At 34.9% G+C, this 14,045-nt stretch overlaps 1 protein-coding gene across 4 annotated transcripts in view; it reads left to right on the top strand.

Moving 5' to 3' along the window:
* Nucleotides 1-14,045, top strand: part of STPG2 (sperm tail PG-rich repeat containing 2) — a 506,065-nt gene that overhangs the window by 195,802 nt on the left and 296,218 nt on the right. For all 4 annotated transcript variants that reach the window (XM_077762315.1, XM_077762314.1, XM_077762317.1 and 1 more), the window contains one exon: nt 12,991-13,150. In XM_077762315.1, coding sequence (XP_077618441.1) covers nt 12,991-13,150 — 160 coding nt within the window. The remainder of the gene's footprint in view (nt 1-12,990; nt 13,151-14,045) is intronic.

Below are 14,045 nucleotides of genomic sequence, written 5' to 3'. Positions count from 1 at the left end.
TTTTAAAGATCCTCAGACCATCTTTTGCTGGCATTACATTCTCCAGTGTTAGTCCTTTTACTTTCTTTTTGGTTTAAGTTGTCCTATAATGACTTCAGTTTTCCTTGAATCATATTAGAGTCTATAGATATACCTCTCTTATAGCAATCCTGCACCCACATAAAAGCTACATTTTTAATACAAGATAAAAAAGTATTTCACCGAAAGTGCAAGGTTTTTGTGCCTGCTGGTGTAGCTACAGTGACGGCTTCACAAATTGTCTTTTCTTTTTTTACATTGGCTTTTAACACTGGATTCATTTATTTTGAAATGGTGGGCTGCAGACCTCAATCTAAGGTACATATCAAGCAATTCAACTTTTTCCTGACATGACTTTTTTTGTGCTTCTTCAGAACACTGCCAGCATCACTAGTGGCACTTTGTATGGGTCTTACAGTATTATTTAGGGCTAACAGTATTGTATTTAACATGTTGAAAAATATGTGAGAACCACAAGAGATCACTTTGTCCTGTGGTAGGCAATTTAGTGGAGAGAGAAACTGTTCATATGGAGGAATTAGTGTCACATGGTGTTTTAAGCAGATATTTGCAACACTTGAGCTCACTGAATAGCAACAGGAGGTGGCTATGAAATTATCACAGTAGTACTGTACATAGTACAGTTAATTTTATACAGTTATGATTCAATACTGAATTTTTATATGTGTTTACATTTCTCTCATCTGCAAATGGTGCTGTGTACTATCTGTAAGTATGTGTGTGTGTATGTATGTATGTGTGTGTACGTTTTGATACATTTTAACTTTGTAAATATTTTATTGTGAATGATAAAATAATATCTACATATGTTTTATGCACTCATGATATACCTAACTTTTTTCTAAAATTTTCCATACTTCTAGGCCACATGGTCTATATGTGTATTTTTTCAAATTGTTGCAAATCTCCAAAAATTTTTCACTATACTTATTTTTAAAAATCTGCATGTTAAGTGGATTCATGTAGTTCAAACTCATGTTGTTCAAGGGCCTGTGTACCACTGGGGGAGTTTACATTGCTAAAACCTTTCTGAAACTACTTGGTAATTTCAATCAAAACTTAAATTGCACATATCCCTTGCCTTAACAATTCAGTTTTTCAGGAATTTATCTTGGCATTTGCCCAGAAGTACATAGACATCTGTGTATATGTGTTCATTTATTATGTAACTATTTATAACAATGCAAAAGTGGAAATGAGTTACATGTTCACTAGTGAAGCCTGGTTAAAGTTATAGAGTAGAATAAAATATGAGTGATCTTCAGTGAGCACAACTGTGCAGGTTGGTAAAAGAGGGATTTTCTTCTTAACTTTGTATTTTAAATTTTTACAATGGGAATGTAGCATAGTGATGAGAAAGGAAAATAGAACAATACCCAATTACATCAAAGATGATCTATACTGGCCCAGTAATCTATGTCGTACAGATCTTAGATCTCTGAGCTAGCCAAAGACATTGGAGACAGGATGCAGTTTCTCTTTTTATGCTAATTGGTGTTATCTATTTCAGGTAAATAAAACAAAGTAAGTGTTTCATACCAATTTTTTGTTTGCCATTCAGGACTATATGATTGAAGTTAGATATTCCTTTTTACTTCCGGTTTGTTAGCTTGTTTTTGTTCATTTTGCTGTGTGTGTGTGTGTGTGTGTGTGTGTGTGTGTGTGTATGTTTCTTTTCAATTTTTCCTGTGACTTCTCTGGCAAATTTGGAGTGGCTCCATGAGAGATATGACTTAGATGCTTTTCTAAACTGAAACCATGAACTTTCTTTTTTCCTTCTCTTACATTTGTCTTTTTTTCCACATGCTTCTGTCCATGTTAAATTGACTTTGCCTTTAATTGTATAGGCATTAATATGGACTAACTTTATAAATCAGAAATTCACTTTTCTTATGATAGTTGTGTCTTTAAGGTATTGAAAGTATCAGTATTCTACAAAACCAGAACCTGGGACTAGAAAATTTACATTTTCTTTAATATATTGAAATGTAGATTTCCAATAACTCTAACAAAGACATTTGAAATTGTTCAATAAATAATACTTTTTAAAAAGAATTGATTCATCTTCCTGAAATGCATGGGGAAAAGATCTTTTTTATTTTTTTAAAGCCTGACGTTTCTTTAATAATGTTAGTAAATGATAGAGGACTCTATTCTGAGTTTCGGGGTTTTTTTAATGTCTAATGAAGATATTTGTTAAATTATATTTGGCCCATAACCAAGTTACAGTTTTATGTCAGTCTTTGTGCTTTTTGTCATTTGAAACGGATGTACTGGTACTTTTTTAAACTGCATGTTCAAAAAAAACCCTGCATGTTCTAAAATTAATTTATTTCTGACATTGAAGATTATATTACTTTCAAATTATAGTTGTAGTAGTTATTTGGGGAAAAATCAAGTATCAGCGAAATATCAGTATTTGTTAAGTATATTAATAACTAAAATTTACCTAGTGCTCATCTATTTACCTAGCACTCTGTGTTGCACATATATTAACTCATTTAATCCTTACAGCAAGACTACAAGGTAGGTACTATTATTATTCCCATTTTATAGATGAGGAAATTGAGATATAAGATTTACCCATGGTCATATGATTAACACAAATACTGAGCCAGGGCTTGAATCCAGGCAACATAGCTTCAGAGTCCACAGTCTTTACTATGGATGGACACTAGCGTCAGTGCTTAGTAAAGACTCAGTACATTTTTTTAAGGCCAAAACTAAAATAGTGTAGCATTTAAAAACAGGATCACTGTCGGGGCGCCTGGGTGGCTTAGTCGGTTAAGTGTCCGACTTTTCGCTTAGGTCATGATCTCGCGGTTCGTGGGTTCGAGCCNAAAAGAACAGGATCACTGAAGCAGCATTTTGTTTATAATACAGGGGAAACAATATAACAAACTTTTGGAAAGAAGGGAAAGGAAGAAGTAAGGATATTAGCATTATTCTAGATGATCATTTTCTTGGTTCTTTATGAAGTTAAAAGATATTTTGGATGTTTGTAGATGGCTATAACCTTTATATGTGTGACTCTTAGAAACAGTGGTGATAGAACCCTTGAAGCTTTTAAATCTAATGTTTTATTCTGCCTATTTGTTTCTTTATCTATTCAATCAAGAAACATTTAGTGTCACTAAAAAAGCATCACTATTAAATTTGACACTAGGTATAAACAACTTGAACAATTCTAGTGCTATGTAAGCACTAAAAATCTGGAAGGAGATGGGATATTTAAAATATATTTCATTCATTAGAAAAAGATATAGTAACATATGCGGAGAGTAATTTGGTTTCCTTCATTTCAAATGTACAGTTTGCCTTTTGCTATTGAGATCTATAAACTATGTGTCAGAACCTGGAAGATAGTTATTTGAGTGTATAGTTAACATTACCAGGACCCTTTATCTCTGTGTATAGGCAGCCTTCAACACCTGTAGTTCCATTTCTCCTTTGTCTTAATTGCCTGTTTTCTCTCCTCTCTTTTTCATAGTTTATTCTTGTCTGTCATCATCACCTCTACTTTTCTTTGTCTAGATATAACTGTAATTATTATTTTATTTTATTTTTTAAGTTTATTTATTTATTTTGAGAGGCAGGGGAGGGGCAGAGAAAAGGAGAGAGAGAGAATCCCAAGCAGGCCCCATGTTGACAGTACAGAGCCAGCCCAACACGAGGCTCAAACTCCCAAACTGTGAGATCATGACCTGAGCCAATACCAAGAGTAGGACATTTAACTGACTGAGGCACCCAGGCATCCCAGCCGAAATTATTTTTTGATTCAGGTAATGGAATGCTGAGATATTTATAGCTTACAGAAAGGAAGCCAGGATCATCTTGCCTACTTGTAGCTTACTGTGGGAGAGGCAACTCCCAAATATGAATAGTTCTACGACTCATCTCACTGCCAATGTCATAGGAAGAAGAGAAAGGAGAAAACACATCATTTGCACAGTGACCCACTAAATATTTCTGAGCATGACCTTCAGCAGCATCAGGGTGAGAGAGGCTTTGATGAGTAAGGTTCTTGAAGGCCTACATGAAGCTAATAAAATGGCTATGAATATAACCCAGTAATTCTGCCTTCAAGTTCTGTGGTATTTCAATAGTACAATCTTAAAATGATCCTTCTTTTTATATAAGGGGTAATTCTTGTGAAACTGAACATAATAGATGACAGTAGGAGTCATTTGATTTCAAAAAGTTTGAACATAACAAACTGATTAGAATTTTACTTGTAGACATTTCTCTAGGGTGAATTAAAATTTTCCCTACTCTCCTATTCACATTCAAACATCCCTCACAAATCACATTCAAAATTTAACTGTTTTAAGTTTTCTAATTTTGTCAAGATAATTTTTAGTGCCTTATCCAAATATGTCCAACGGGTTCTAGGAACAATTACCTTCTTAAAAAAAAATCACTTACATTAACTTTCTTTTCACATTTAACTTACAAAAGAATCAACTTCTGGATTTGTATGGAGTTGATAAAACTTGAAGAAATGATATCATGTCAATTAGAACTATTATGACTGGCAATAATCTATGCCTTTTTTTCTTGCCTCTGTAACATTAGCATTTACAGGAAAAGAAAGGTTATATAGGCCATTTATGTTCATGTGTTTTATTTTAATCTGCCGAAATATACATTTTTTCTGTAAAACCAATGTCAAAGGAGGTCCTGAAAAGCTCAAACATCAAAAATAAAAGTCTACTTTTAGTAGAATGCATCTCACATAAAATATTAATCAAATTTAACTACCTAATGATTTTGTGAAAGTTAGTCCTTCATCAGTATGAATAGATGTATGCTACATCATTGCTGAGATTTTAAGTTATACCTATTTTTACTAGAAACAGGAGCATCTTTAGAGAAAGCAGTACTTGAACAGTCTTTACCCAGCACACATTTATATTAAATACTTATATGTGAGACAAATTTAGGTACTCTAGGGATGAAAATACTTTCAAGGTATTATGGCAACCGTGCTGTTATGGGGGAGCTCAGTGATAAGTCCACACATGGGAGGGAAGACTTCAAGGTAGATACTGACATTTTCATTCACTCTCTCATTAGCTGATATAATTTCTCACTGATTAAAATATATTCACTGATCACTTACTGTGTGCATGGCACTTGCTATCACTGGAAGATACAATGATCAACAAAACAATACTTTCTGAACCTTCAAGAAGTTTACATACCCATGAGGATGAATGATATGGATGAATGATGTAAGAAGTAATTGAAGACTTATTTAATGGCAGGTGTAACAACTGCAGCAAAGTTAAGAGCGATGTGTCCTGAAAGTGTGTCCCTGGAGACCTGACAGCTAATGGCTTCAGGGAAGGTTGAGACCCACAAGATGACCAAGAATTAGAGCACAAAGCCCTTGGGTCAAAATAACTTTTGAGTGAGATAGTATAATATCCTGGATAGTACTCTAGAAGTGAGGTATATTTTATAATTCTAGTACCTCAAAGGCAGAAAATTATTATGACTGAGATTACTAGTTGCCAACCCCATATTTATTTTCCTTTTCTTCCTTACTAACGGAACCCAATTTTATTTAAAGAACAATGTACCCTGTTAAAACAACTGTTTTATTCAAGTTCTCTTATAGGGTAGTTACTTGACATACTTTAATGCAAAGAAAGCAAAAGTTATGAGATTGGGAAAGTCCTTCAGAGAAGACTGTTGTGTTGTTAAACATATTTTTGCCTTTTGTCCTTTACTTTCATTTCTGAAATGAGAATGTTATGGTTTGAGCTGTAATCAGTATCTTGAGAACATAAGGATGAGGGCTACAGTCTAAGAATGATACAGGAAAGGAATGCCTGGGTGGCTCAGTTAGTTGAACGACTGACTTCTGCTCAGGTCATGCATGATCTCATGGTTCATGAGTTTGAGCCCCATGTTGGGCTTACCGCTGTCATCTCAGGTCCCACGTCAGATCCTGTCCCCTTCTCTCTGCCTCTTCCATGCTTGCGCTCTCTAAAAAATAAATAAACGTTAAAAAAAAAAAAAAGAATGGTACAGGAGAAAGCATGAAAGGGCTGAAATGTCCAATGCTATTGTGGTGCCACTTTGCTCCTGGATTTTTAATGTCCGCTTTCTTTGAGAGTATAAAAGGAAAATTAATCTGCCAATATGTAAATAGAATCTTATTTGAGAAAGCATCAGGTATCTATATACCTTCTTCTTGCTTTTACATTGATGAAGAAAGAAATAGTCAAATAAATATATTTGTTTAATGAACTCTTTGTTTATGTGTTTATGCAGTAAGTATATCATATACTTATTTTTATGTGTTTACATAAGTAAGTATATTTATATAATAAGGAACAGAAGAATTGAAAAGTGAAGGCTGTCACTTGTAGCTGGGTAATCAACAATGGAAAAGATCTACTTGAACTCCCGTTTCACAGTTGTAAATTTGCCTTCACATTTAAAAAGACTTCTACTGCCAAAGATAGTTGTCTGAAAAATTTTCACAAAGCACTCAGGAACAAATGCATGTTTCCAGCAGAATTTTGTCATGTTTTAGTTCAATAACTTATTTGCAACTGTGATGCAAATGGTTTGAGACAGAGACCTAAAGTTTAAAGAGACAGTACAGTTATTTGTCAGGTATATTTTAAAACTCATAGCAGGATTGTTTTGGTAGTAAAGAAAAGAAAAGAAAAGGATAAAGTGAGAGAAATCACAATGGTTATAACTTAAGATTTTTAGATATGGGAGAGGAAGGTGAAGAAAAGTAAATGCCAGCTTTCTATTTGCAGACCTGGCTAAATAAAGAGTTATTGTAGGTAGGTAAGAAAGGATAGAGATTTGTGTAGTTGGGAAAGGGAAGATAATGAGTTTTATTTTAAGGCTATCTGAGGCTAATGAAATGCAAATGTCAGCAAACAACTACAAATTTGTGATTCAAGTGTGAATTGTATAATGTTACCTTAGAGAAAGTATGTGAAATCAGTGGTTTTATTATCTACGTGATATTGTCCATCAGCACTTTTTGTTACTCTTTACTGAGCCTGAAGTATCATGGTATAGCTTACAATTTTAGTTCCTTTCATAAAACGGCAGTAGGGTAAAAACTCTTTTCTGATGTGTCAGGGGATTATGGCAAATAAAATCATTATTTTCTATTTTTGCCTCTCATAAAACAGTATAATTTCCTATCTATACTAATATTATATATTATTATGTTTTTGTTCTAGAATAGTACTTTTTCTTTCCTAACTCATATTTATTTAAAATTTTTTAATGTTTATTATTTTTGAGAAGGAGAGAGACAGAGTAAGCAGGGGAGGGGCAGAGAGAGGGGGAGGCACAGAATCGGCAGCAGGTTCTAGGCTCTGAGCTGCCAGCACAGAGCTCAATGCGGGCCTCGAACCCACAGACCATGAGATCATGACCTGAGCTGATGTCGGCCGCCCATCCGACTAAGCCACCCAGGTGCCCCTCCTAAGTCATATATTTAAAGAGGCATATTTTCAGGATGACGAATGTTAGGAAAGATGAAAAATGGAAAGGGTAATGTGTTTGTAGTTATAATTTGCAATACGCAAAGCAAAGCTAATTTAATTACCATCTGAAATGCCTTTCTTCTCTACAAAGCCAAAGATGAAGCAACTTATATAAGCATATTGGTAAATTGCTTTAATCAAAGTTTTCTGCATATTCAGGCAAACGTTACTACATTTATGGCCCAAATATTTTTTTCTCTATATATTTGATTAAAGATTTTGATTAAAAGCTTTGATTGAAAGTTTCATTGAAGTCTGCTTAACTCAACTGATAGGACAAGCTTTATTAGAAAATAAATTCTTTTTTTTTTTTTTTTTAAAATAGTTTATTGTCAAAGTAGTTTCCACATAACACTCAGTGCTCATCCCCACAAGTGTCCTCCTCCATGCCCATCCCCCCCTACCCCCCACATCCATCAGTCCTCAGTTTTTGTCAGCATTCAAGAGTCTCTCATGGTTTGCCTCTCTCCCTTTCCCCCACCATTTCCCCCCTTCTTCTCCCCCTTGTTCCTCCGTCAAGTTCCTCCTAATCCTCCTATACGTGCAAACATATGATATTTGTCCTTCTCTGCCTGACTTATTTCGCTCAGCATAACACCCTCAAGGTCCATCCATGTTGCTACACATGGCCAGATTTCATTGTTTCTCATTGCCATGTAGTATTCCATGGTATAGATAAACCACATCTTCTTGATCCATTCATCTGTTGATGGACACTTAGGCTCTTTCCATGTTTTAGCTATTGTGGAGAGTGCTGCTATGAACATTGGGGTACATGTGCTCCTATGCATCAGCATTAGAAAATAAATTCTAGAGGCACCTGGGTGGCTCAGTTGGTTAAGTGTCCTACTTCAGCTCTGGTTATGGTATCACGGTTGGTGGGTTCGGGACTGCCTCAGACTGTGCTTATAGCTAGCTCAGAGCCTGGAACCTGTCTTTGGATTCTGTCTCCCTCTCTCTCTGTTCCTCCCCTGCTCACGCTCTCTCTCTCTCTCCCTCTCAAAAATAAATAAAAACATAAAAAAATTTTAAAAAAGAAAATAAATTCTAGTGATTTTCAAAAAAGTTTTTTTGTGTTTATTTAGCTTTGAGAGAAAGAAAGAGCGTGAGTGAGGGAGGGGCAGAGAGAAAGAGAGACACAGAGCTGAAGTAGGCTCCAAGCTCTGAGCTGTCTGTACAGAGCCTGATGTGGGCTGGAACCCATGATCTGTGATATTAAGACCTGAGCTTAACTGACTCAGCCACCCAGGTGCCCCAAATTCTACTGATTTTTTAAATAATTATATATTTGGGATTTTAAAATAAAATTTTAGACTGGAGTATACTCAGATAGGTAGGAAATAACAGCCAAAACAACTTACCCAAAAAATGTAATGAAAGCTTATTTTAGCCAAAGCATAGTGATCTTTCTTATATTATGCTGTGAACATTGTCTTTATATGTTTGTCCCTAGAAGCAGAAATGAAAGAAATGAAAATTGAAATGAAAGAACATTTATTTTATAACTTGAAAGGAGTAGTTGTGGTTTAATTACCCACAGTGTTAAGTCTAGTGCGCGGATTTCCGTCATACGGTTGGTTCTTGCTGTCAAGATCTGTTGTAGACTGCTGTGGGCTCATCCTACAAGTGACAGTTTGCCTGAGAAGTACAAGACTAAGATTCCAGTCTGTCTTTGTGGTTCTGCCCTTGTCACCCTTTTGAGTTTTGAGTTGAGAGCCTGAGAGTCTCATTTCTTCCTTTAGGTTCTACCCTCTATACTAAAGTTTTCAGCTTTCCTCTTTAGCTTTCTACCCATCCAAGTTCAAAATTTGTCAAATACCTTGAAGAAGAGGCTTGTATTTGGGCATGAGGAATTTTACAGGGCTTCAACTTGCTTGACAGAATTGAATAAAGTCACAAAATGTGTGAAATGGTTTTTCTGAAACAAATGGGATCACCTGCTTTCCTTTGAAGCTGGTTGAAACTGTGGTTTGTTGTTGTTGTTTTAATTGCCTGGGGCATTGTCTGCTTGTGATTTTCAACAACTTAACTACTTTCATTTTTGTTATTGTTGTTTGTTTGGGCCTTAACAGACTAACAGCCTTCCTTTTAAATATCCAGTTAACATCTCTCCAGGCAAGGAAGGTATCACTGAGGGTTACAAACAGTTTTACACCTAATAGGAATAATAATGCTAATGACAGCAATGATGGCAATATAAGAAAGTTCTAGTGCTTGTTATGTATCAGATATCATTCTAAGAATTTTACATACATCAACTATTTTAATTCTGTGATTATGTTATTTTTAGGTAGGGCCTGGGTTTCCTAGATGAAGACGGACTTTAGATTTACCTTCAATTTGCATTGCGGCATAGCTTTTATTTTATTAGACATTTTATGACATTCTCAGTTTCTACTTAACTCTTGTTGCCTCTGTGAGCTGAACATAGCTTCTAGCACTGCCAGCCCCTCACTAGAATGGAATTTTTAATGCTCTCTGTTTCTTTGAATAATTGGCTGCCAGTTCAAAGTTTGTCATTTAAACCTATGACCTAGATTCATGTCCTAGCTAAAAAATTAGGCCAGGAAGATGCGAATCAGGCATTTTTAGTTTTTGGGCCAGAACTCAGATTCTGCTGTGAAGTATGTAGAATCTTCCAAATACAGGAGTGTAATACAAATAACTGGGTTAAAAAAAAAGCCAAAAAAAAAAAAAAACGCCATGAAAAATGTCTTTCATATCCACTCACCATGTGCCTTTCCTATTTTCTGTGATGTATAAAGGATCACCCAGAGAGATTTGATGATCTTAGCTACACATACTGTTTTTTCCTGAAAGGGTGTTTAGGACACCATATATAAGTATTGCTTAAATTATGGCTATTAGACATTGTTTCAGATTTGTATTACTAATCATTTATCTAGGAAATTGATTTGAAAAATCAGTCTCTTGGTTCAGAAAAAAATGAGAATTGAAGATGAGTAAGAAGAGCTTAGAAGCACTGATAAAGGACAAAAGCAGGGAGTAATGTTTTCAGAGAAGTGTAAATATACTGTAAGAACAGGTGATCATGAATAAGGGTAATATATTTTCACTTAATAAAAGAGCCAATGAATCTGTTGAAATTTAGGATAACCAGTTTGATGAATTTTCCTGGGTGGGAACACACTATTTTTGAAGAAAAGTGATCACTGATGTTCTTTCTGTTGGTTCAAGGCATTAAAAAACAAAAAAAGATGCCTATGTGGCAGGAGCCATAGCCATCAATCATATAGACGTTGGGCACTGGAAAAAGGAATAGATGGTGACACCAGGCATGGTGTTCAGGAAGGAGTAACTGTAATAGTTTCAGATAAGAAAATTAAAATTCATAGTAGGGACAATAAAGATCTTTGCAAAGCTTTCCTAAATACTATTGAGTATGTTGTGTGCATTCACGACTTTTTTGTCCTTTGGCACTCTCTTCCACTTTCCTTTCACATACTCCTGAAGCAGCCCCCCAAAGATCCAGAAGTCATCTTTGGAGCTACTGCTGTTATTGCTTATCTTCACCCTTAGTAAATATTCCATTGATGCAAGCCAGAAAAAACAACTGTTGACCCTTCTTACTTGACGTTCCCATTGTGGCATTTGGTGTTTGACACAGGACTTAAACCAGAAATGTGACATTTCATGTAAGAATCTCTCCCCTAGTCACGATCAGTACCCTGACCACATTTAGTGATTCTTTGGAAGAGGAAGATAAGGTTGTGGGGAATCTGCCAAGGTGATAACAAGGGTATGAGAAACCAGAGAAAGTATGTTTTTTAAAGTATGGCTTCTAGGTGGACTTTAAAAGTATGATTTTGGTGTGCCTGGGTGGCTCAGTCTGTTAGCGTCCGACTTCGGCTCAGGTCATGATCTCACAGCTTTGTGAGTTTGAGCCCCATGTCAGGCTCTGTGCTGACAGCTCAGAGCCTGGAGCCTACCTCAAATTCTGTGTCCCCCTCCCTCTCTGCCCCTCCTCTGCTTGTTCTCTGTCTCTGTCTCCCTCTCAAAAATAAACATTAAAAAATTAAAAAAAACTAAAAGTCTGATCTTTCAGTATCCAAATTTGTTTGACTTATTTGAAACATTATAATACTACCCTGTTAGCCCAAACTCTGGTGGTTCAGTCTTGTTTTTTGCATTGAAATTGGCTTTTGTAGAATATTTAAGACTAGCTAATGCTGTTATAGAATTAGATACCAGTCTAAGTATTTTACTTGTTTTAACTCATTTAATCCTCACAACAACCCTATGATTTTATGATGTAAATACCATTATTTTTCCCACTTACAAATGAGGAAACTGAGGATCACAGAAGTTAAGTGGGTTGCTTAGGGTCTCTAAACAGGTAAGGCACAGATATTTGAAACCCAAGAAGTCTAGTGCTAGAGTGCGCACCATTAGCCACAAGGGTCACCTTTCTACCAGTAAATCATTAAAACTTGAAAAGCTTGGTCTTTCTCCATCATAGAGATGAATAGATATGTTACATATAATATTTTCTATTTTAAAATAATTTGAGGAAAATGAGTTAAATTTTTTCATTGAAATAATTAGCTAATAGTTTACAGACATTAATTGTGCAACAAACATATGATATTTTATATTTAATTGAATTTAGAATTATTATTGTGGTTATTAATTTCCATGTGGTTTATGTTGATTAAAAATGTTAATATAACTGTAGAGCACATAAACAGCCATAAATGATGAAAGGAGAAGGCTTTTAACTTAATTGGAATCTATTAAAAATGAAATAAGCAGTCTCATTTGTAGAATAAGTAAAGTATGGTCACATAGAACAGTATTGCAGGGATAATTCTGCTGCTTATAAAAACAAAAAATTCTTGTTCTCATTCCTGTATGAAATTTGATTTTCATTACGAAATTTGAAAATGAAAATTTGATCTATATTATGAAGGCTATTTTTTTAAAGAATATGTATCTAAGTATCATAATTGTATTTATATTACCTTAAATTTCGACAAGAAAATTTGCACTTTTATTAGGAGGGCATAAAGTTAGGGATAATCTTTTAAATTTCTTTTTTAAAAATGATTAAGAGGGGCGCCTGGGTGGCTTAGTTGGTTAAGCGTCCGACTTTCGCTTAGGTCATGATCTCGCGGTTCGTGGGTTCGAGCCCCGCGTCGGGCTCTGTGCTGACTGCCAGCTCAGAGCCTGGAGCCTGTTTCAGTCTGTGACTCCCTCTCTCTCTGACCCTCCCCTGCTCACGCTGTCTCTCTCTCTCTCTCCTAGAAATAAATAAAACATAAAAAAAATAAAAAAAAATGATTAAGAAAATTTTTATATCTTTCTACTTATGTCATTGTTTAATGTGAACATCTATGCTACATAGTCTTAGATATATTCCATATAAGATATGTTTGCGCTCATCCATTGAAATCTTTTTCAGGACATTCCAGCACCTGGCAGCTATGATGTTCAAAAATCATATGAGATGTCCCAAGTTCAACATAAATACATGCCACCTCGTAGTTTTGTGGCTATGATGAAACATGCCTCCTTTCTTAGTGCAGCTCCTCGGTGCCTGGAGAAAGTGACTGATGGGCCAGGTAAGTACAGACTGTGTTTTTAAAGCTATAGGGAAAAAAATTTAAGGTTTCCATAATAAAACAGAAAATTATAAACATACCTTTATATTTACCAAACCTCTTAGAAAAAAGACTTCTGCTTTATTCAATGAAAGATTTTAGATTTTTTCCAACCATAAGATGTTTTTAGAGTTTTAAGTCTCTTAATTTTACCAAAAGAAATGTTATTGATTTGAACTTAAAACTAATAAAGTCACTTTCTTTTAGGGAAAAACCCAAAATTCTTAATATGCTAGAGTTGTTAGAGGAGAAAGGCACTTTACATTGCATAAGACACATATCATGTTAGTATCATGGAATTATTTTAATTTTTCTCAAGTATCAAGAAAACATCCATATAAAAAGATAAACATTTATTTGGGAGGGTTAAAATTCCAAAAGCAATTTTGATTTTCAAAATTGGGATTAGTTCAACTACTAATAATAGTTTTCTTAGACTAAAAATGAATGCAATAACTTTTCCTGGTAATGAAGATAAATCAGTTAAGTGTGTTATTTAACACAGGAAAACTAGAGAGAAAATAGGAACAATTGTTTCCATCAATAATTTAGAAATGTATTACCACTAAACAACCAAACTATTGTAATGACTACTTATGAGAATTTGACGAGAAAAAAAATGAAACAGAGTGGAGAAACTCTTTCAAGGGTTTTGATGAAAAACCAAATTAGGGGCCTACAACCTGTCAGCCAAAGAGAATACTTAGAGAGACTGCAATCCATAGAGGCTTGCCTTGTCTTTCACTGTTCTTTGGAGAATCAAGTATTTTGTCAATTTAAAGGTTCATTGTAAGTCAGATTTTAACTTTATGTATTTTCTTTGTTTTTTCTCAACTTTGCCATACCATTGATGGTT

This window comes from Crocuta crocuta, unplaced genomic scaffold (assembly GCF_008692635.1).
Source record: "Crocuta crocuta isolate KB4526 unplaced genomic scaffold, BGI_CrCroc_1.0 scaffold83, whole genome shotgun sequence".
NCBI classification, from domain to species: domain Eukaryota; kingdom Metazoa; phylum Chordata; class Mammalia; order Carnivora; family Hyaenidae; genus Crocuta; species Crocuta crocuta.
This window is presented reverse-complemented; position numbering and strand designations above follow the sequence as displayed.